The sequence below is a fragment of the Blennius ocellaris genome (genome assembly GCF_963422515.1).
Source record: "Blennius ocellaris genome assembly, chromosome: 17".
In the NCBI taxonomy this organism is placed as follows: Eukaryota; Metazoa; Chordata; class Actinopteri; order Blenniiformes; family Blenniidae; genus Blennius; species Blennius ocellaris.
The window spans coordinates 1069425-1092521 of record NC_137666.1 but is presented as its reverse complement, the minus strand read 5'-3'; the positions used below and the strand labels follow the sequence as shown (position 1 = coordinate 1092521).

Here is a 23097-nt window from a genome sequence, read left to right as displayed (position 1 = left end):
GGACGGATACTTGACTGAGCCGCTTCAACGGGAGGACGAGAAACGGCCGTCCGGTTTGACCTCGGGCCGTGTTTGTCCATAGAACCGGGGTTTTTTTGGGAAGTGTTTTTGTTTTCTTTAGCCCTCCGCGTTAGCCTGTTAGCTCCCTTGAGCCGCTGCTGGTCCGGGCGGAGGTTCTTCCCACACGGCTGCTCGGGATCGTTTTAAACCCGTTTTAACTCGTCAAACATGGGGTCCAAGGCCTCCACGTTACTCCGGGAGGAGGAGATCGAGGAGATCAAGAAGGAGACCGGCTGTAAGTTGACCTTTTCTCTCCTTTTTATGAGCTGGACGCTGATGGATATTGAGCAACAGTGTTCTGGGTGTACTTCATGTACTAGGTTTACTAGGTGTACTAGGTGTACTGGGTGTACTGGGTGTACTGGGTGTTCTGGGTGTTCTGGGTGTATTGGGTGTACTGGGTGTATTGTGTGTACTAGTGTACTAGTGTACTGGGTGTTCTGGGTGTCTTGGGTGTATTGGGTGTACTGGGTGTATTGGGTGTACTGGGTGTATTGTGTGTACTAGTGTACTAGTGTACTAGTGTACTAGTGTACTGGGTGTTCTGGGTGTCTTGGGTGTATTGGGTGTACTGGGTGTATTGTGTGTACTAGTGTACTAGTGTACTGGGTGTTCTGGGTGTACTGGGTGTTCTGGGTGTACTGGGTGTTCTGGGTGTTCTGGGTGTACTGGGTGTACTGGGTGTACTGGGTGTTCTGGGTGTATTGTGTGTACTGGGTGTACTGGGTGTTCTGGGTGTCTTGGGTGTACTAGTGTACTGGGTGTCCTGGGTGTTCTGGGTGTATTGTGTGTACTAGTGTACTGGGTGTCCTGGGTGTTCTGGGTGTATTGTGTGTACTAGTGTCCTGGGTGTTCTGGGTGTCTTGGGTATACTGTGTGTTCTGGGTGTATTGTGTGTACTAGTGTACTGGGTGTTCTGGGTGTACTGGGTGTTCTGGGTGTATTGTGTGTACTAGTGTACTGGGTGTCCTGGGTGTTCTGGGTGTATTGTGTGTACTAGTGTCCTGGGTGTTCTGGGTGTCTTGGGTATACTGTGTGTTCTGGGTGTATTGTGTGTACTAGTGTACTGGGTGTCCTGGGTGTTCTGGGTGTTCTAGGTGTTCTCGGTGTACTGTGTGTACTGGGTGTTCTGGGTGTTCTGGGTGTCCTGGGTGTTCTACTACACTCCAGCTGTTGCACCATCACACCCAGCTGGGCTCCATCCACACTGACACACACAGGAACAAGCACATTTCCAGGTGTTTGGTTGCCTGTCAGTGTTTTATTTTCTTCGCCCTCCTTCTTGCCGCCCTGCAGTCTCCCACAGTCAGATCACCCGCCTGTACAGCCGCTTCACCAACCTGGATAAAGGAGAGAACGGAACCCTGAGGTGAGCTGCTCCACCTTCCACTCCCCAATCAATCACATTCCCACCATTTACCCCCCCCCCCCTCTCCACCAGAACAGTTCTCTAATAACCCCCCCCTCAAAAAAAAAAGTCCCGTACAGAGCAGATGGAGGAGATCAGCATCTGTCGCCATGGAGACGCTCCTGGCTCAGTGGCTGGTTGGCGTCGATATGAGCTAACGTGTTAGCGATGCCAACTCCGTTCCGAAAAACAGATGTGGCGTTGGCGAGTGTCTGCGCTCTACCGAGTGTAGCTCTAGTTCTATTGAGAAACGACGAGGGTGATCTTTCTCGCAGGTTCCAACTTTTTATTCACCAGTTTTTCGGTTCTTTTTTTTTTTTTCTGTCGCACCAAATTCAACACTGTCATTTCAAAACCCGACAGAGCAAATGAAAAAGACGGTAGAAAGGAATAAAACTTTCCTTTTAACTGGAGGAAAACCTGCAGAACCAGGCTGAGAGCTGGAGGCGGAGGACAGAAGATCTTTAAACACTTTTTATTTTAAATAAATGACGGACTTTTAATCTAAATCGTAGATTAGACGTAGTGATTCCGTGAGTTCAAATAGAAACAATTGCACTATTGGATTTGCTTTTGCAGTTTCGTGTCGTCTTCCTCCGGTGGTTCCGACACGTTTTGCATAAAGTGCAGTCGTTCATTCTATTTCCCGCGGCTCTCTTGCCTTGCCGGGTGAATCAGCGGCTGAATCACTCAGTAACCAGGCCTTTTGTTTGGACTCGGTCGTCTGGTTGAAAGACGGACGGTTCCTCTCAAGGGCAAATCAGGAAATGAGCATTAGAGCGTGTCTTCGTGGAGGTCGGAGGCTCTGGGAGTCGAGGTGTTTACACATCACAGGTCCTCCGTCGTACCGGAGCCTCCGGTCCCAGCAGAGGTCGGGTCTCGTTCTCGTCGACGCCACTTCCTTATCGCGGCTCGTTGCCACAACATTCAAGTTTTCACCTGCGTCACAGCGGGACGCCGCCGGATCGCCGCTTTATTTCACCTGCACACAAAAAAACCAACTGTCTTTTGCGACAAAATCGTGGAATTCTTATATAATCATTGAGTTGCCGAACCGATTTGTTAAACGCGGAGCCGCTGAGGGTTCGTCGTCGTCTGTATGAGCCTGAAGGGACGTTTTCAAACCGCCGTGTTTTAATTGGCCGTGTCTTGATGTTTGCAGTCGAGAAGACTTCCAGAGGATCCCGGAGCTCGCCATCAACCCTCTGGGGGACCGCATCATCAACGCTTTCTTTCCTGAAGGGTGAGAAGTGACTGCTGGATGATCTGGGTTTGTTTGTTTTGGTTTGAGTCGCTGCCACAACGTTCAACGTGGATCCTGGAGACGCCCGGTCGCCTCCTGCCTCCTCCATGTGGTTTAGAGGATTCAAGGGCCGTCTACACCAGGAAACACCTGGTTCACCTGAACCAGATGTTTCTGGCCCGTCGTCCACACCATGAAACCTCGTTCACCTGAACCAGTTCCGCACCACGAAACTGGTTCACCTGAACCAGTTCCTCACCATGAAACTGGTTCACCTGAACCAGTTCCACACCATGAAACCCGGTTCGCCTGAGCCAGATGTTTCTGGCCTGTCGTCCACACCACGAAACTAGTTCACCTGAACCAGTTCAACACCACGAAACTAGTTCACCTGAACCAGTTCAACACCATGAAACTGGTTCACCTGAACCAGTTCCTCACCATGAAACTGGTTCATCTGAACCAGATGTTTCTGGCCTGTCGTCCACACCATGAAACCTGGTTCACCTGAACCAGTTCCGCACCACGAAACTGGTTCACCTGAACCAGTTCCTCACCATGAAACTGGTTCATCTGAACCAGATGTTTCTGGCCTGTCGTCCACACCACGAAACTGGTTCACCTGAACCAGTTCCACACCATGAAACTAGTTCACCTGAACCAGATGTTTCTGGCCTGTCGTCCCACTTGTTTTTTTTAACACGGGTCTCAGAACGGGGAAATTCTAAAACCCCGGCTCCAGCAGCAGGAGGAGCAGGGCCATAGACCTATAGAACTAGAATTTTATAGAGGTTTATGAGCAGGAATGTACTTCTGAATTTCCATGTGTTCTGTCTTCTTCTGCATTTTTGGTGTGTTTGTTGAGTCACAGCGCCCCTAGAGGCCTGGCAGGTGAACTACATGACCTGAAGCTCCACGTTTATATAGTGACGTTTGTACGGAATGTTTTTTTTCCCCCTGAAATCCCAGCACGTCCAGATATGAAGAGGTTTTAATCTCGGGTTCTGGTTCGTCTGGTTTGTGCCTTGTTTGTTTTGGAGCCACTCGAGAATCCGGTGTCGGGTTACTGCAGGCTGGAACTCATTGTTTCCTCCCTTCACTCGGTTCAACTAGAAGTCAAACGTAGCCACAGAGTGTCGTTGTGCTCCGTCCTGCAGGGAGGACCAGGTGAACTTCAGGGGCTTCATGCGGACGTTGGCTCACTTCAGGCCCATCGAGGACAACGAGAAGAGCAAGAACCATTCGGCCAGCGAGCCGCTGAACAGCCGGACCAACAAGCTGCTCTGTGAGTGTGATGTCACAGGGGGCGCCGCTGAGCGCCATCCCCGAGGCTCCGCGGGGGTTTCACCTGCTCTTCTCTCCTCTCTCCTCCCTGCAGTCGCTTTCCGCCTCTACGACCTGGACCGGGACGACAAAATCTCCCGGGACGAGCTGCTGCAGGTGAGTCGCTGGTTTGTGTGTGTGTGTGTGTGTGTGGGGTGGGGGGGGGGGAATCGCCACTCCCTCCAGGGTGACGGCAGCTGTGATGTAACATCTGTCCAGACGGTTCCCATGAAGAAGAGACTTTGCCCGGGTGCTGATAACTGCAGCGAGGCTCGTCTCCACCACACGTTGGGTTTTTTTCACCTCCGCCGGGTTAATTGGCGGTGTTCAGCCTCCGTCTGGTGTTATCGGCTCCTCGCTCGGCGTGACGCACACACACCTCTTGTTTTGCGCAAAACATTTGTGTGTCGCCAACGAGTGGGACTCAAATGGACTCAGAACTTTTTTTTTTCTACTCTAAAATCTTAACTTGATCAATATTCATTCATTCATTCATTTATTTATTTATTTAGATAGATAGATAGAGAATTACTTTATTCATCCCAGAAGGGAAATTGTTTTGTTGCAGCAATCTGATACATTGTATATTATAAAATACAATAGAATAGTAATAAAAGTAAGAAATAAAAATATCTGTGTATAAGACATGAGGAGATAAAAGAACATTTATTCAACCGTGTTCACATTTGACTTACCAGACTCACACATTAATGTGAACGTGGTGAAAAGCAGCAGGATGAAGACGTCGTCTTATTGTTCACGCCCCTTTGAATATGTACAGAAAAATCGATGACCATAAATGGCGGTGATCCATTCAACAAGATTGTAACACACTTTACTGTGTTTAAAAATCAATCGTTTGAACAAATTCCCCCATTGCAACATGCAAGTTCCATTTTTTTTTTTTATATTCCTCCATCTGCATCTCCTTAAACATATTTCTAAATGTATTTATTGTTTGAGAACATTTTAACGTGTTCTTTAATGAATTCCATAATCCAGCAACTAAGAACCTCTGTCTTCTGGAGGTTCTGGACAAAGGGACACAAAAATGTCCTTTTCGTCTTGTGTCGTCTGTGATCGAGGTCAATTTCATGTAAATATGTTCCGGGACCAACTTATGCTTAATTTTCCACGTGGTCAGTAAAATGTTTAAATTAACAAGGTCTTTTAGATTTGAACAGTTTCAGCTTCACAGAAAGGTGGTTTGTATTGTTCTCTGCAGCCTTTGTGGAACTTATAATTCTCAAATCTTGGGGTTTCACCTCCCAGGTTTTGGTTCTCGGCACAGAGACGTAGTTAAAGTCTTGAATGACGTAACGACTGAACGTCTCACTCGTCGGCTTGCGTCACCGGCGCCACACCACCACCAGAGCCTTTAAGTCCCACCTAAAGAGCGCGAGTCTGTTGTGTCACCGGGTAATTTCAGGTCTGGCTGAACAGAACGTCATTCGGAGTTCCACAAGGCTCCGTCCTGGGCCCCCCTGCGGTTTGACGTCGACGTTCTCACACACAGATCTAAGTCACTGTTTCACCAGGAGGCTACAGTCCAAACACTGTGAGGGAACTGAGCCTCACAAAGATAAAAGTGGCCGTTTTTCTTTGAAGTCAAATGTGAGACGTTAAAAGTTCTCTTTCGGTCTGTGAGGTCAAACGAGGCAGACGGAAGCCAGAAGACTCTGGTGTGGTCATGAACTGTGACCCACTTCTAACCAGCCGTATTGAAAATGATTACAAATGCAACTTATCATTCGAGGCACACGGTGAGGTTTAAAGTTCTGCCGCGTCGGCGGAGATTAAAGCGAGTCCACGTCCGCTACTGTATCGTGGTCTGGTTCAGTCTTTTCACAGACGACCGACTTCTAAACGTTACGGAGCTCTTGAGTGCAGAAGGTTGTTTGTCTTCGCCCTCCGTCACCAGCGTGAATATTTGTTTATGTGAATCTGTTGCTGAAATGTGTTAAACCAAGTAGCCGAGCCTCCAAATGTAAAAAACAGACGGCAAAGGAGAGAATCCCTTCCTCATCGACTTTACGGAGACGGTTTGTTTGTTTGTTTGTCTGTCTGTCTGCAGGTGTTGCGGATGATGGTCGGCGTGAACATCTCGGATGAGCAGCTGGGCAGCATTGCTGACCGGACAATCCAGGAAGCCGACACCAATGGAGACAACTCCATTTCCTTCAACGAATTTATCAAGGTACGTTCTGTTTATTTCTTCCTCTTATCCTTTCCTCAAATTGCTCCCCGATCTACTTGCCATGATTTCCGAACGATTAAGCATCGACGACGACGCGGCGGCTAATTTCTGGAGGCTAACGAGCTTCATGCCACTGAGACACGAGTGATGCGTTCAGGTGCATCATGTAACTCTGAGCTTTTTTTTTTTTTTTAGGGACCTCGCCAGCGGGTGGGCCCTAGGCCCAGCCAACGGCAGGTCTCTTTTGGATTTCGTCGTCTTTTGGGCACTTTTTTCCATACGCGTCCCTAACGTTTTTTTTTTCAGAACAATTTCCATTAAAGTGCCCAAAATGTTTAATTTTCACCCCAATAAGCCTTTTAGTAGCCTTACTATAGTCTTACCGTCATTTCTGACCCATTTCCATCACTTTCCCAATTTGTCATAATTTTACTTATTTTTCCATAAGTTTGCCTTACGTTTTTTTTTTTTTGACTAATGACTGTAAAGTTCCCAAAATGTTTAATTTTCACCCCAATTAGCCTTTTAGTAGCTATAGTCTTACCGTCATTTCTGACCCATTTCCATCACTTTACCAATTTGTCACAATTTTGCCTATTTTTCCATACGCTTTTTTTTCAGAACAATTTCCATTAAAGTTCCCAAAATGTTTAATTTTCACCCCAATAAGCCTTTTAGTAGCCTTACTATAGTCTTACCGTCATTTCTGACCTATATCCATCACTTTCCCAATTTGTCATAATTAGGGACCTAGTTCATTCGCATGCAGCGTCTTTTTCCAAAACATCAAGCACAAAATAAATAAATAAGGTTGATCTACTCCTCCGCAGTGCCGTATTTCTGTAACATTGATAATTTAACAAGTTTCTTAAACACACCAATGGATTTAGAAGTTTTAATTTTACAATCAAGACGGTTCCACTTCCACTGAGATGCATTTTTCCATTACGGCCGATCGAAACCTGGGTTTTGTAAAAACTGCAACTTCCTGAAAACATTTCTCGCACATTTGAGCTCGTTCACTAATCCTTCTGTTTTAGAAAAAAGGTTACAGCCTTTGTTGTGACTTGCAATGAGGATAAATCTCTTTTTTTTTTAAAAACACGCCTGCAGTCAGTCTGAGAATCAAAGTGCGACTTCAGTCTGTTTGACAGAACGGAGTTAAACTTTCTCCATCAGTCAATCATTCCCCCGTTCAAACATTCCACACCTCCATCTGGAGCCTCCTGCTTCCTGGCGTTAACCCTTTGTTTTCTCTCACAGGTTCTGGAGAAAGTGGATGTGGAGCAGAAGATGAGCATCCGATTCCTGCACTAAAACCCCTCACCCCCCTCCCCCACACACACACACACACACACACACACCGCGGGTCCTTGCGGTCAGACAGAATTCGATAGCGAACGCCGTAGATCTCTTGAGTTCCTGCCTTTTCTTGGCGCCGCTCTGTGACCAAAGGGAAAAGTCGCGTGCCTTGGTGTTCTTTTATGCAATGTCGCTGTGTGTCCTCTTTTTTTTTTTTTTTCCCCTCACTATTGGTAAATTATTTATTAGAATCTGTTGTAGAAAGTTCCACCGCTGGTTCACCTCCTCACAAGCAAACATAATGAACACGGTACTATAAAGCCTTTTGGCAGTAAGTCTGTTGCTGCTCCATCGATAATCAAACAAAATGCAATGTTACTGCCAGTCGTGAGCTTTTCAACTGTTCCCAAGTCTGTTTGTTTTTTAAAAGCCAATAGGATCTTATGACTCGTCCTCTCAGCTCTGCGTCCGTTCCGTCACGGCCGACAGGATTTTAGTGTTTCGGCCTCTGAAAACTCCCTTTTCTGAACTGTAAGCAGGAACCCACCGCCACGTCTGTGTTTAGTTTCCACGCGGATTAACCGAGCTACTGCCAAACTCCACGTAAATTTTGTGCTTCAATCGTGAGAATTGTGCAAAAAAAAAAAAAAACTGCTGCTTGTGACGGTCACTTAAAATGTTGAAAGAAATGAGGAAATCCAGCAGAAGATGCTGTTATTGAGTCTTCCTTGACGTCTGCTCGGATAGGAAGGAAGTTTGAAATTTATATTTTCAGAGTATTTTTTCCTTTTTTTTGTCCTTGAGAGACTTAAAAAAAAACAAAACAACCAAAAATAAAAAAAAAAAGAAGTTATTAGCGTCTGTGGAAATCAGACTCAGGATGAATTAGTTTGCAGATGCATATATTTATTGGGTTTCGTCTCCTGGCGGCTGAGACGAGACTTTTCCTGACTGCTTGGCCTCAGACGCTGAAGAAAATCAAATAGTTGTGGTCTTCAGTTCTCTGCAGGACAACTGATCTGAACTGGTGACCGTTTAATCTGTAATGTGGCAGGAAGTGCAGCTCATTCAGTTTATCCATCAGGTGATTGTCAGTCCTGTATGAATCACAATATGTAATGTCAGTGTAGAGGTATTTACTAAGGTAATTAATGATTTTGAAATTAATAAAGTAAGTGCCATGCTTCTCTGTGTCATTGGTGTTTTGTTTTGTTTTTCATACTATGGAAGTGGAGACAAGTCGGAAGGAGAGGATCTGACTTGAGTTTTTTTGCTGAAGAGACAAAAGCCACGCAGAAACGTCTAAAGTTTGGATTCAAACTGGAAATATTAATCTCGGGTGAATGGAATTTGGTTTCCACAAGAGGACATCTGGCCTGAAATATTTAAATGATACTCAAGTGTCTTATTTACAGTAAATACATCAAATGAATTAGTCTATATAAAACCAAGATTTCTCTTCCAGCTGCTTTTTATTTTTCCTTTAATCGTTCTTCAGACCTCAAACTAAAAACCACTGAGTCTGCATTATATTGTATACATTACAAATTAATAACTTTTACATTCTTGATAATCAAATTTTATGATGCACTTTATTTTGTTGTTTTTGTGTGTGAGACCTCCCCTCATTCACAATCTTCTGACGATTATTCTTGGAAAACCTTTAGAAAGTGAATTTTTCATAATAAAACTTTTATTTTTAAAAACGTAAATCCCATGAATTTATATTTGTACAAAGAAAATATGAAGTTAAATAAGGTTATTTTGTTGGAGCGAATTCCATCGCATTGGACGGGGGCGGGGACTCTGTCGCTTCCGGGGCGGGACTTGCGTTTGACTGACAGCTCCGGCGCTCCAATCAGCGCGCGGCTCCGCTCGCTCGTAGTGGCAGAGTGAAAATGGCGTAGAGCGGAGGCTGCTGGGAGGACGGGGGGGCCGGACGGGACCTTCTTCTCTCCTCTCTCTCCTCGGGGGGGGGGGGAGAGCGGCGGCACGGAGGGAAGAAAGAAGGTCCGGCGGCGGCGGCGGCGGCGGCTCGCCTGCTTCCACCGCCGACGTGGCCGCTCGGTGAACCCGGTGCGGAGGAAGGGACCCCCCCCTCCGGTACCCCCCGTCCTCCCTCCTCCTCCTCCCGCCCCCCGGGCTTTTGTTTACCGCTGCGTGCTCCAGCGGCTCGGAACCCCCGGAACGTCTCCGCATCGTCTCCACCTGCAGCCAAGGTCAGAGCTCCACACCGCCTCTCAGCCCGCATCTGATGCACCATTTCTCCCCGTCCCGGGGGGGGGGGGCGGGTGGAGGGGGGTCGGTGCCCCTCCGGGGGCTCCGGGGGCTCCGCACACTGACACCCTGATGCTCCAGATGTTTGAAGGTAATTAATCATTTATCTGCAAGAAGCGTCGTCAAGCTGCTGTCATTTAGTAATGATCAGTACATGTTTGTTGAGCCTGCAGCCTCTATGTAGGTCGTTGACAAAGACCAGACCACGAACCTCTTCTTTTCCTTTTGCGTGTAGAAATCAACGTTATATGGGAGCTTTATAGGAGTTCTGAATGCAGCTGTGAGGGAATTCTTTTACTGTCACAATATACACGTGTGGAAATAAGATAAGATCAGCTTTATTGATCTCACAGTGGAGAAATGTACTTGTTCCATTCTGCTCTTAAGGACAAGAAATGTGCAAACAGTGAGATAAGAATAGAGGAATCTTATATACAATGACTATCAAGAACTCTCAGGGCCAAAAGTATTTACAGTAAAGAGTAATATTAAGTAGATAAAAAAATAGGACTAAAAAATAAGATAAAAATCACAAACTATAATAAAGTATAATAAGTTCTAAGGGGAGAAAAATATACAGTAAGATGGAATACAAGGAAATTAAACTATGATGGCGGCAAATGTAGAATAAAGTACAATAAACATACTATAGTAAAAAATAATACCAGTGTTGGCAGTGAAGTCCTAACAAGTGGTCAATTAGTGACGTAGATAAAGTGGCGTAGATAAAGTGGCGTAGATAGAGTGACGTAGATAAAGTGAGGTAGATAAAGTGGGGTAGATAAAGTGGGGTAGATAAAGTGGGGTAGATAAAGTGGCGTAGATAGAGTGACGTAGATAAAGTGAGGTAGATAAAGTGAGGTAGATAAAGTGGGGTAGATAAAGTGGGGTAGATAAAGTGGCGTAGATAAAGTGACGTAGATAGAATGACGTAGATAAAGTGGCGTAGATAAAGTGACGTAGATAAAGTGGGGTAGATAAAGTGATGTAGATAAAGTGACGTAGATAAAGTGGGGTAGATAAAGTGACGTAGATAAAGTGACGTAGATAAAGTGGCGTAGATAAAGTGGCGTAGATAAAGTGGCGTAGATAAAGTGGCGTAGATAAAGTGACGTAGATAGAATGACGTAGATAAAGTGGCGTAGATAAAGTGATGTAGATAAAGTGACGTAGATAGAATGACGTAGATAAAGTGGGGTAGATAAAGTGATGTAGATAAAGTGACGTAGATAAAGTGGGGTAGATAAAGTGACGTAGATAAAGTGACGTAGATAAAGTGGCGTAGATAAAGTGGCGTAGATAAAGTGGCGTAGATAAAGTGGCGTAGATAAAGTGACGTAGATAGAATGACGTAGATAAAGTGGGGTAGATAAAGTGATGTAGATAAAGTGACGTAGATAAAGTGGGGTAGATAAAGTGACGTAGATAAAGTGGCGTAGATAAAGTGGCGTAGATAAAGTGGCGTAGATAAAGTGACGTAGATAGAATGACGTAGATAAAGTGGCGTAGATAAAGTGATGTAGATAAAGTGACGTAGATAAAGTGGGGTAGATAAAGTGATGTAGATAAAGTGACGTAGATAAAGTGGGGTAGATAAAGTGACGTAGATAAAGTGACGTAGATAAAGTGGGGTAGATAGAGTGACGTAGATAAAATGACGTAGATAAAGTGGCGTAGATAAAGTGGCTAACCTTTTTAACTCCATCGTTGTTCCAGCAGCGTCAAACACTTTTTTTTTGTTTTAGTTCAGGAGCAACATTCAGTCCAGTTTGGGCCGGGCGACGACAATGGTGCTATAATCACCTTTTAAATGTAAACTTTTAGTGGGTTTTTTTCTTTGTTGCGCTGGAGTGTTAAACCAGGGGTGTCCAACATGAGGCCCGGGGGCCAGAAGCGGCCGCCAGACAATCTAATCCGGCCATGGGATTTTTTTTTTAAAAGTATAAATATGAAAACTGACAGAGGCGGATCTAAAAACACTAGATTGGCCAAAAATGACATTGAAAACCGCCCTTGGTCAGAATTAATTAATGCGTCTGTGGAGGTCATATGACACAACACCTTTCACAATAAAACAACGAGTCCAACTTATGTAAAGTGATACTTTAGACACGTAAACTCAAAAAAATGTCCAGATGATGACAAATTGTTGTAATCCTGAATAAAAAATCCAGGTGACTGGGTTTTTTTTGTGTTTTATTTTGCAAATATAATATCTGATTTCCTTTAATATGTACATTTCAGAATAGACTGGTGAATTCTTGCAGTTACAAAAGGATCAAAAGAAGGAAAGACTTTAACATTTGTCCAGATCTGCAGTTTAATGTGATATTTGACTTGTTGGGCTCCAGAGGTCAGATCAGGTTGATGAAGCTCCTCGACTGAAATCACTTTGTCGCCCCTGGTGGAGACGATGGAAATGTCTACAGCCTCACAAAACTAAACAACTGCGGCTCTAAATGAGTGTAACATCTCAGCTTAAAGCCGTTTTTTGAATGAAAACCTCTGCTGCACAATACAGTAAGAATATCAACGAGGTTATTTGCTTTCCTGCCGACATCTCTGCTCCGGTGTCGTGTCTGGAGTACGAAGACATTTCTGCCCCTCAAAATCGTCTCGGACATTTTTTTTACAATTTGCTTGTTGGTTTTCCCGGATCGGAGCGTCTTTTGGGGCCGGTTCTGGTCCGCGGGCCTTATGTTTGACCCCCCCCCCCCCCCCCTTGCTGTCACTCACGGCTGGATGAGTGGATCAATAAACACGCTGACGTTATGATGTGGATATAATCGTAATTTTTCACATTCCGTTCCACCATTCCTTGTGGGGGTTCTGTAGCTGCTGTTACATGTTTGCTTAAAACTTCAATTTATTGAATGACGGAGCCTCATTTACTTTTTTAATTTGGGATTTTAATTCAGCATGCATTTCACCTCTGAGGACGATCACTTATGCCAATACATCTGATGTCTTGCAGTCATTTTTAAGTGCATTGAGGCGAAAATTGAATCAAAACTCGAATTTTTCTTTAATAAAAAACCGAACAAACAAAAAAAAGAAGGTGAAGCCAGAACATTGACTCACACCGTTTCTTTTCTGCAGGTCGTCCCGGAGCCTCGGCGTTCCTGCAGCTCTGCCTGGAAGGAAGGATGGAAGGATGGAAGGAAGGAAGGAAGGAAGGAAGGATGTCCCCACCTCCACCTCGAGGAGGACGAGCGTCCCGAGTGAGACGACCCCTCCTGGGCTTTGTGGTACACGGGTGTCCTCCCCCCTGCTGTCACTGGGACGCTTGGCCTTCTTCTTCTTCTTCTTCTCTGCACAGCGTCTTTCCTCCCGACCCGTTCCCATGGCAACGCTCTCTCCATCACGTCTCGATGTAGCCTTGTGGCAGGAAACTGTGTGTGTGTGATGCACGAAACCTTCCTGGAACAAAAAAAACAAAAAAATGACCCCAAAGTCTCAAAGAAGTTCGACAACGAACGAAATTACTTGCAGCGATTCTTCTTCTTATTATTAAATTTGAATTTTTTTTTAAAAATGACACAAAATACTGTAGCAACGATCGAGGCCTGTGACTGGACCTCGACTCATCGGGTGTTTTTGTTGTTGTTTTGTTTGTTGTTGTTTTTTGCACTACCTCATCGCCATAGCAAGTCCAGCGGGTATTGAACCGGGGACCCGTACGAGCCGCCCCTCGGTTGCAACGCGCCACAGCAGTTTGTTTGTTGTTGGTTTTATTTCCTACGTCGAGTTTGTTGCACCGACACCTCGTGGCCCATCTATGCATCTGGTGTTTGTTTGTTTTTTTTTAGTTCCTTGTAATTCTACAGATCATTGTAGAGGAAGAAATGTCGGCATGCCCCCCCCCCCCCCCCCCACCCCCATATGGGGAAAAAAAATCTAATTTACCACATGTGAGACGTCTCAAATTAACGTTTTGTTCTTCCCTGAAGGACAAAAAACAAACAAAACCCTGGTCTCACTTATTGATTTACTTGTTTTTTTTAATATGATTTCAACAAAAGAAATCCATTATTACCGGGATGTGTGCAATATTTGATCCTGACTGTCATGTTGTTGACCAAACTGTATATTGTATAAACAAGTGACAAGTTGTTTGAAAGCAACAAAATCACCAATGTCTTCCATTAAGATATGTATAGACTCACGTGCTTTAGCTTATTTAGCGGGTGCCAACATTATAGTAGCCATGCATGATAAGTAGTGACGCTTGCTTCATGAAGAATGATTAAGTCCACTTCCAGGCGAACCCGCGCTTCGTTAACCGCAAAACAACTCGGCCAGAATCTGCTGGTTTTTTTTTTAACAGATTACGCGTTCGGTTAAAAAAAACAAAAAGCCTACGACATGAGAATGATCAAAATTATTATTACATACGAAGAGTTGACTTTGTTCTCATGTTTGATGCAGCAGGAGAGAAAAAAAAAAAAGCCACCCTGTGTTAAAATGCAGTGATTTGCTGTGGTGATCGATCGCCTGTGAAATTGATACTTTAGCGCCTCCTGGTGGAACTCGGAGGAAAACAAACAGCAGTGAAACTATAACCTTCAAATTAAACAATTCGTACAGAAAATTAACTTTAATGAAACTCTCTGGAGCAGAACTGTTGTGTTATGCATGTTTGTACAAATTTACTTGAAAGGAGAAAAAAAAAAAAGATCAAAGGTGTTTTGGAACATTCTTTCTTTGAAGTTGGCCTGGTGGTTTGGCCGGGTCGGAGCCTCTTTAAATTTTGACCCACGTTCCTTATATTTGACGCCCCGGGAGTTTTAGTCCGGCATCAAAACCACCGATGGAGAGTCGACCGGTCGCTGCGGATTCCGCCGCGCTCGCCGCCGTGGCGGCGCTAAGATCTCACAGCTGGCGTTGCTTTGTACATAATAGTACCTCAGAGGGCCGGGATTCAGAGCGTTCTATTTTAATCCATAAAAATTGTATTTGATTAGGGTTTTAGAAGCAATAATCAACAATAATGCATGATTTTATTTTATTTTTTTAGTGCCAGGGTGTAACTGTATAAAAGGATCCCCCCCTCCCCCTCCCCCGCCCTTTCTTTAGAAGTCATATAATTGGCTTTAACATGCAGTATTAGAATTATTAAAAAAAACACGAGTATAGCTGTAGCATCCTGACAATTGCCTGCCTTCTATTCCCTAAAACGCCAAAAGTCATTTTGAGCCATCGGTACACGAGAGACGCTTTTAAATTCAACGTCTTGTAGCATTTTTAACAAAAGCGCCCTCTTCCTTTAGGAAAACAGACTTTTTAAGTGACTCTGTGGCGGCAAGGGACTTATTGAAACGAGCTCGCTTTGAAAAAGCACTTCCTCTCGATGTACTGACTTGCACCAACGTCATCTTCATCCCCATCATCATCATCCTCTCTCTTAAATAACTGTGTTCTGGAGCCCCTGCGACGCTCTCGCTCTCTCCGGGGATTTATAATCACAATTTATAAGCAAGTAGGCATCTAGCAACAAGAAGAAGAGAAAAAAAATAAAATAATGTATGCATGACTTTAAGCAGAATATTGAATGATTTGTATTGCATGCAATAATCCAACTTTGTAATGTGAAGCGAGTGTAATCTAGGGTGTCGAGGTGTTCGTGATCTGTGACGACGTGTTCAACACAAAACGGCGAGAAAGAAAGGAGAGAGCGCGTGAACAGTCTCTCTGAACAGCCGCAGTGCAGCTGAGAAACACGCGTCAGCCTTCGTTCCCCTTCAGTAATAACCCAAGTAATGACATTACTCTGATCAGCTTTTCCCCGCCGAGGAGGCGGCCGGTGTTTAGAAACTATGCACTCAGAGGGAGGAGACATGCATGCTTTGTTCTGTGTGAGCCTCTTGTCTGGTTTTGTATTAACCTAAAAAGGAAAAGATGAAACTCAGCAATAAAATGATGCAGCATGGTGCCACTGACAGACCGTGTGCTTCGTCTGGATCACTTCCACCTTTATTATAGAAACTGAAATATTTAAAAACAATTTGGTTTCATTCTCTGAATATTGAAAATCACCTCATAATTTGCAGTTTTTCGCTGAAATAACTTTTTTTTTGCAATTTAATCGAATTTTTCCTCCTAAAATTACCTCAAAAGTCTTGCAATTTAAAAAAAAAAGAAAAAAAAGAAAGAAAGCTAGTATTACATGTTAAAATACTGGATTGTTTTATTTTCATGAAATTAAAAAAAAATTATATTTTATGAAACATTCTTTAATTAAGTTGAGCCATAATTGTCATTTTCATCGGCGTTTTATATATTATTGATTTTTCTGTGGAATTCAAGCTGCTCCATGTGCAACTTTATGTACATTTTCTGCTTTTATCTAATTTTTATAATTTAGTTATTTGAATATGAAGGTGCACAGAATAAACGACCCCGTCTGAATATTGAAAATCACCTCATAACTTGCAGTTTTTTCTGAAATAATTTTTTTTCCTTCTAATTTGATCATTTTAATCGAATTTTTCCTCCTAAAATTACCTCAAAAGTCTTGCAATTTAAAAGACAAAAAGAAATCTAGTATTACATGTCGAAATACTGGATTGTTTTATTTTCATGAAATTAAAACATTTTTTTTTTTAAATATTCTTTAATTAAGTTGAGCCGTAATTGTCATTTTCATCTGCGTTTTAAATGACAAAGCTTATTGATTTTTCTGTGGAATTCAAGCTGCTCCATGTGCAACTTTATGTACATTTTCTGCTTTTATCTAATTTTTATAATTAAGTTATTTGAATATGAAGGTGCACAGAATAAACGACCCAGTCTGGTTATTGAAAATCACCTCATAATTTGCAGTTTTCGTTGAAATAACTTTTTTTTTCTTCTAATTTTTGCATTTTAATCGAGTCAATTTTTCCTCCTAAAATTACCTCAAAAGTCTTGCAATTTAAAAGACAAAAAGAAATCTAGTATTACATGTTGAAATACTGGATTGTTTTATTTTCATGAAATTAAAAAAAAAAAAATTGAAATATTCTTTAATTAAGTTGAGCCGTAATTGTCATTTTCATCTGCGTTTTAAATGACAAAGCTTATTGATTTTTCTGTGGAATTCAAGCTGCTCCATATGCAACTTTATGTACATTTTCTGCATTTATCTAATTTTTACAATTTAGTTATTCCAATTACAAAGGTGCACAGAATAAACGACCCCGTCTGGATATATTAGTAAACTTAAATTTACCCATTAAAGATACATCGGTACGTCTAAAAGTAGAATACAACATAGAAACTCACACATTATGTTTTGTTTTATTTTCTAATTAATTTAGCTTTTAGTCATGATTTAAAAAACAAAAAATCATGTTATCTATGTATATATTTCTCCTTTTCTAAAATTGTTTCCCCACTCAAATAACTTTTTGCTAAATTTTGCAGATTTAATATAGTTGGGGAGTAATACTTAGATGCAAGAGCACTTAAAACATAATGAAATAGTGAAACTTATTTTAAATTAGCTTCAAACCATTGACAACATTTTATATTTTGATACATTTAACTTGGATCCCAAAAATGTTCAAAATAGCAAGATTGCATGTTTTTTCCCATTTTTAAACCAGTTATAACCGTTTCAATGTGTCTGTATGTGTTAATTATTACTCTTAATATTTACAATGTACTTATTAAACACTAATGTGAAGGCCAGTTTTTCTATTGGTACATATTTAACATAAAAAGTCCATTTAAATGATGATGGATGTAAAAAAAACTGACCACAAAGAAAAGCGACGTCCAGTTTAGCTTGTAAACATGGAATAAATTGCTCCTTAAGTCACTTAATGCAAAAACTAAACATTTATTCAAACATTATTTATATGAACAACAACAAAGGGAACATTTTGAACATAAAGTGAAATAAACTGTGCTTGTTTTTCCGCCCACTAGAACAAAAATAAAGATTTATGTTCAATAATTCACCTTAAATGACCTGCAGGTGTGAGAGAAGCATCAAACTTCTAGAAATCACCTCAAGAACCGTTCATGTTTTCAAAGAAAACAACAATCCGCTGAAAACACAACAGGAGGAGGGAACTTTTCTTCTTTTGAACTTTTTCCCAGAACGCCAGGTGATTTTACTTCTTCTGCTTACGAAAAGCGTTCCTCTCGCCTATTCTGGCCTTCAGGCTCGCCATCTGAGCCAGTGTGCTCTCGAACGTTTCTTTGGTCTGAAAGGAACACAAAGGGTTTTTTTCGTTCAAAGCGAGAAAGTCGCTTTGATCTTCGAGTTCACCCGTGTTTCCTTCCCTCACCTTAGCCATGTTTTCCCTGAAGGGTTTTTGATCGAACGAGAGCGTGGACGCTTTCACCGTCTGGCTGCTGTTGAGGACGTAGCTGCAGGGAGGGGACAAACAAACAAACAAACAAACTGATATAATAATCGAGATTGCAAAGTAAATCACTTCATAGGGGAAGGAATATCCTCACCAGCTGACGTTGGCTTTGGAGAGCAGGAAGAAGGAGCGCAGCGCTGAGAGGTGAAACGGCGCGGCGTGGATGACCTTCCCCACGGCGCCGCTGCAGCCGCCACATTTGAGCCGGCTGTAGATGCTGAGAAGAAACCGGAACAAAAAAACAAACTTCCAATCACTTCATGGAGGAAGATGGAGGACGGAAGACGCAGTGGGACAACGTCACCACTCACCAGTTGGCCAGGTCTCCCGCGTGTCCCATCCTCTTCACGTCGGTGACAATCACGTCATCCGTTACTTCTGAAGGTACACAAAAAAAAAAAAAATACAATATATATGTCGTCACTATGTCTTATTTTCTTGGCTCAATGCTTGTACTTTCAAAAAAAGTTGGGAAAAGTTTGGGTGAAATTGTGTACATTTTTGACGATGTTAAAAAAAAAGACTTTAATCAATAAGTGATGATGAAAACTTTGACACGAGTTGAAATTTAGAGTCACAATACACATATATTATTGTTTCTTTATCGTTGTACTTTAGGGTGAGGGTTAAACAACCTTCCAAAATACACATTTGAGAGAGTTAAGAACAAATATTTCAGTAGAAGCTAAAATATCTGCATTTATAGCTTAAAAAAAACCAAATTCAACAAACAATAGGAAGGAATGGCTCTGAGAAATAATTTTAAATTATTAAAATAGTTTGGGTTTATTAATTACACGTAGTTTCTTATTCTTCAACTGGTGAATATTGCTTCCGTTCATGTTTTTATTTTATTTTTTTATATTGGGTGGAAATATGTTCCTGCACGTTTGTTTACGAGCCAAAACAACGCGTCGCGCGCATCAACACGTGACGTGTGGTTACGAAGTTCCCTGGTTCGAGTCCCGCTGCGGTTTTCCGTGTGGAGTTTGCACACTATGCTCGCGCGTGGAATTAATTACAAACGATTCCAAAACTGTTCGTGAATGTGAAAATACACACACATATATATATATGTGTGTGTAAAGATGAAGTGAACTCACTCAGACACATGACGGCGTCCAGGCTCGAAGCTTCGCCGCAGACGCAGGACGAGTCGGACAGGACGGCGTTGCACTGGCCGCAGTGGAGGGTCATCCACTGGCTCTTCCCCTCCACCGGCGTCACGTCGTCGTCGTGTTCACGTTTCACCAGGACGCTTTCGTTGAACTCCATATTGGAAAGCTTTTCGAGTTTTTTCTTCTTCTCGATTTGAACCGCGCGCGCTGCCGTAACACTGCCACCAGCTGGTGTAATATGAGAACGTTAAAACGTATGTATAATTATTTTTTTTTATTTTTTTTACTTAATAAGAATATGCTATATATATATATTTTTTTTACATTCATGTATGATTTCAAATTAACTTCGACAAATAAATAAAAAAATAAAAAATCGACCTGAATAACGTTTGCAGTCTTCGCTCTGATTGGCTGTCAATCTCAGTAGCCAATCAGATAGCTGGACACGCCCCCCTGGAGGATTTTTAAACTGGAAGCGGTCTCTAACGGTCGACAGTCACGAGCGGTTGTTGTCGCGGATGTTTTCGGGGAAAACACACACACACTTTCTACGAGTGAACCTGTATATCTTTTGTCTCCAAAAATGGATATGGAATCCATGAAATATTCCGAGTTGCAAGCCCTGGCGAAGGCTTTGGGACTCAAGGCAAACGCGAAGGTAAGAAAGCTGCACTTTTTTGTTTTCCATTTTGTCGCGGCTGTTTTTTTTTTTTGTTTGTTTGATTCTTGGGCGAAACTCGCTGCTTCACGTGCGTGACTTTTCTTTGTGTCTCTCGAACAGGCCGAAAAACTCCTTAAAGCGTTAAAGCAGCATTATAACGACGGGGAAAAGAAGAAGAAGAAGGAGGAACCGGATCAGGTAACGTGATGCTTCAATACTCGGGGTTTTCTGGTGGCATGTTGTCGGTTCACGAGCTTGATTCTCGTGTTGCTCCGCAGAATAATCAGAATAACGAGGAGAAGGAGGAGGAAAAGGCTCCTTTACAAAGTGTGCAGGTTGAAAACACAACCACAGAGTGTGTCACCACCCGGAGGAGGAATGGAACCCGTACCAAGAGGAAGATCTCTGATACTACCGTGGACAGCGTGGTGCGTTCAGGTGCTGCACAGGTATGTGACGTCACAGCATCCGTTTGCAATGAGACCGTGTGTCAACAAAAAGCTTTAGCATCCGTGGGTTTTTGGCTTCTTGCTCCCTTTTGGGCACGCTTGCTTGGTTAATGCTTGAAACTTCTTCCCTCTCAAGGGAGCGCCTGAGCCGCCGGAGCCTGAGAAGGTTGGTGCAAAGAGGAGGAAGACTAATTCAAACAAACAAAAACCTTCTGAGGAGCCAAAAGAAAGTGAGAAGCAGCAGCAGCAGGCTGAAGCGCCTGTGGCAAGTCGGACAGGTCTGTTGTGGTTCCATTGAACAATTATGCACGATTATGAGGGAAAAAAAGAAAATTGTCATTCGTGTTTTCTTGTTTAGAAAAAGCAGCGACAGGTAAAATCCCAAGGCTGCAGAAGAGCAAGACTTCGTTGAAGCCAATCACCCCCAGTAAGTTTCTCTTTCATTTCTGTTTTGGTTGTTATCTCTTTTACTTCTGTATGCATGCAGGTTTGTTTTCCTTCCCGTCCGATGTCGCACTTTTGCAGCAGAGCTTCATTGAGACGTGCACCAGCCGGTACGTGTCCTCTGACTGACCGTGGCTTTTCTTTGCAGACTTCAAAAAGCTCCACGAGGCCCAGTTTAACAAGATGGAGTCGATCGATTCTTTCTTCCAGCGGCGGACCAAGCAGATGGAGACCTGCAAGAACCCCAAGGAAGTGAAGGTGTGACTTGGGGAAATAAAAATATTATGTCAACTCCAGTAGCGTGTTGTTTGGAGAAGCTGTCTGGGAGGAAACGTGAAGTGCACCGGCAGGAAGGGGAAACGTAAACTGTGCGGTTTGTATCCTGCAGAAGGCCGATCCAGGTCGTCCCGGCCTGTTCAGTCCGGCTCCGGCCAACAACAACCAGGCCGCTGAAGCTCCTCCGAAGAGACGAGCCCAGAAGACGGAGGTTCTGTTCAGACCGTCTGTCCTCTCGACTCGGAGGATCAACGTTCGGTGAGTCACTCCGTCGTCTTCGCCACATTTCCGGTTTCTAAACCAGTCGAGCACAAACGGTGGAGGAACTCTGTGAATTTCATCAGTTCAGTCTTTTCAGCCACAAGCCCAGGCGGTTTACCTGCTCCATATGTGAATTATTAGGACGATTCTACAGCGATGGAATTGGAACAAAGTGAAAGCTCACCCTCGTGTTGCAGAGATTCCGTCCTCAGAGTCGGTGTTGTGTAAAAGAAATCTCCATTTGTTCACACGATGCCATTTGTAGCGTCGCTTCCTTCCATGTTTTCTCGATGATCATCCCCACCTTTATTACTGTAACATTGTGCTTTCAATCAATCAATCAATCACATTTTCTTTGTATAGCCCTTTACACTAACCCAAAGTGCTTCACAACAAAGCTATAAAAACAATACATTAAGAAATAAATACAAGAATAATACATAAAACACAGGTCTGACTGTGCAGGTTGTTGGAAACCTTCCAGAGATTCATAAAAACAGAGCACACAGAATAAATCCACTGCCCTAGACAGAGTTAAAAGCCAATCTAAAAAAGTAGGTTTTCAGCTTTTGATTTAAAAAGGCCGAGGTCAGTAGTGGCGTGAATGTCGGGGGGCAGCGACAGCAAGAGAGCGACACCCCACTGTTTATACGTGAAGCACTTGTTTGATCCTCCAGGAGACGAAGTCTTGGCAGAGCATGTATTTTCAACTCGCAGAACCAAAGAGGTTTAGAAGGACGTCCGTTTTGTGTTTGTGAGCAGGTTCTCAGAAGCCACGGTCAACAACGAGCACAAGAGGTCCCTGATCAAGACCCCGGCTCGCCTGTCGCCCTGCGTGGCCTCCAGCACCCCCCGGAGGTCGGCGGTGGCGTCGGCCCTGTCGTCAACCAAGACTCCAAGTGCGTTTCCCCTTTTTTCCCTCCCGATACAACATCTTGAATCGGCCACGTATTCCCCCCCCCCCCCCCCCCCGAGACTCATTAAGTGATTTGTTTTTAATTTTCTGTTACCAAAGAGCCGTTTCTTTTCACGGGCGGCAACAACAGCAGCATCGTGTCGACCACCCCGGGAACCCAGAAGAAGCAGAGCTTCGACCTGAAGGCCAGCCTCTCCCGTCCTCTGGGCTACAAGCCTCACACAGGTAGGAAACTCAACGGTCTCCTCGGATTGTCGGCGGGTCAGAGCTTTGATCGCCTTTCTTTTAAATCCTCGCAGGGAAACTGAAGGCGTTCGCGGAGGTGAGCACCGCGCCGCCCTCCAATCTGCGTCAGGACGCCTACAAGAGCCACAAAGTGCAGTCGAGGTGAGTCGAGGCGCCGGCGTCCTGCGCTTACTGCTCTTGTTACTGCGTCTCTCCTCAACGGTTTTCCTTCTTCCAGAGACGACAGGAGAACCAAACTCATGGAGGGACGCAAGAACAAGAAGGAGAACTTGCTCGGCGCGAGACGAGGCCTGATGTGACGGCGTGAAGACGTCCCGCAGCTCGTTTCCTGTATATATTTTTTCATTATGTGATGTGTTCTGTCCTGTGCTGTTGTTTTAGCATCCAACTTCTTAAACTGTTTTAAAGACTTCTTTTATCTCGAGCTTTTTAAGGCTGACTTAAAAAAAAAAAATGGACGCCGACTTGAAAAATCTGATTTTATTCTTTAAGAATAAATTGCATTCCGCATTTTTTTTCCCCCTAATGTGTTGATGTCAGAATTTATAATAAAAGT

At 43.4% G+C, this 23097-nt stretch overlaps 3 protein-coding genes across 3 annotated transcripts in view; 2 read left to right on the top strand and 1 right to left on the bottom strand.

Annotated features, from left to right (window-relative positions):
• The window catches only part of chp1 (calcineurin-like EF-hand protein 1), an 8813-nt gene extending 94 nt beyond the window's left edge, over positions 1 to 8719 (top strand). The window contains exons 1-7 of the mRNA XM_080513146.1: positions 1 to 295; positions 1357 to 1429; positions 2631 to 2711; positions 3869 to 3996; positions 4090 to 4151; positions 6109 to 6231; positions 7495 to 8719. The exon at positions 1 to 295 is cut by the window's left edge and continues 94 nt beyond it. Coding sequence (XP_080369272.1) covers positions 229 to 295; positions 1357 to 1429; positions 2631 to 2711; positions 3869 to 3996; positions 4090 to 4151; positions 6109 to 6231; positions 7495 to 7548 — 588 coding nt within the window. The 5' untranslated portion in view covers positions 1 to 228 and the 3' untranslated portion in view covers positions 7549 to 8719. The remainder of the gene's footprint in view (positions 296 to 1356; positions 1430 to 2630; positions 2712 to 3868; positions 3997 to 4089; positions 4152 to 6108; positions 6232 to 7494) is intronic.
• A 9003-nt stretch (positions 8720 to 17722) lies between these two features.
• oip5 (opa interacting protein 5) lies at positions 17723 to 19442 on the bottom strand (the record flags this gene model as incomplete). Its single annotated transcript, XM_080512571.1, has 5 exons — positions 17723 to 18002; positions 18087 to 18168; positions 18262 to 18384; positions 18479 to 18545; positions 19271 to 19442. 5 exons carry the CDS (start codon positions 19440 to 19442, stop codon positions 17910 to 17912), a joined length of 537 nt encoding a protein of 178 aa, XP_080368697.1. The 3' UTR covers positions 17723 to 17909.
• A 400-nt stretch (positions 19443 to 19842) lies between these two features.
• Positions 19843 to 22998, top strand: nusap1 (nucleolar and spindle associated protein 1). The gene is made up of 11 exons (XM_080512411.1): positions 19843 to 19946; positions 20070 to 20147; positions 20228 to 20398; positions 20535 to 20676; positions 20757 to 20825; positions 20991 to 21100; positions 21231 to 21376; positions 22142 to 22278; positions 22395 to 22520; positions 22595 to 22682; positions 22759 to 22998. The coding sequence occupies exons 1-11, from the start codon at positions 19872 to 19874 to the stop codon at positions 22838 to 22840; spliced, it is 1224 nt and encodes a 407-aa protein (XP_080368537.1). The 5' UTR covers positions 19843 to 19871; the 3' UTR covers positions 22841 to 22998.
• The last annotated feature ends 99 nt before the right edge of the window (positions 22999 to 23097 follow it).

Excerpts from the sequence above, each read along its gene's own strand:
- nusap1 (XM_080512411.1), top strand. The coding sequence starts at position 19,872 with ATGGATATGGAATCCATGAAATATTCCGAGTTGCAAGCCCTGGCGAAG. Across the intron at positions 20,148-20,227 it reads AGAAGGAGGAACCGGATCAG|AATAATCAGAATAACGAGGA; the intron begins GTAACGTGATGC and ends GTTGCTCCGCAG. Across the intron at positions 22,683-22,758 it reads AGCCACAAAGTGCAGTCGAG|AGACGACAGGAGAACCAAAC; the intron begins GTGAGTCGAGGC and ends TCCTTCTTCCAG.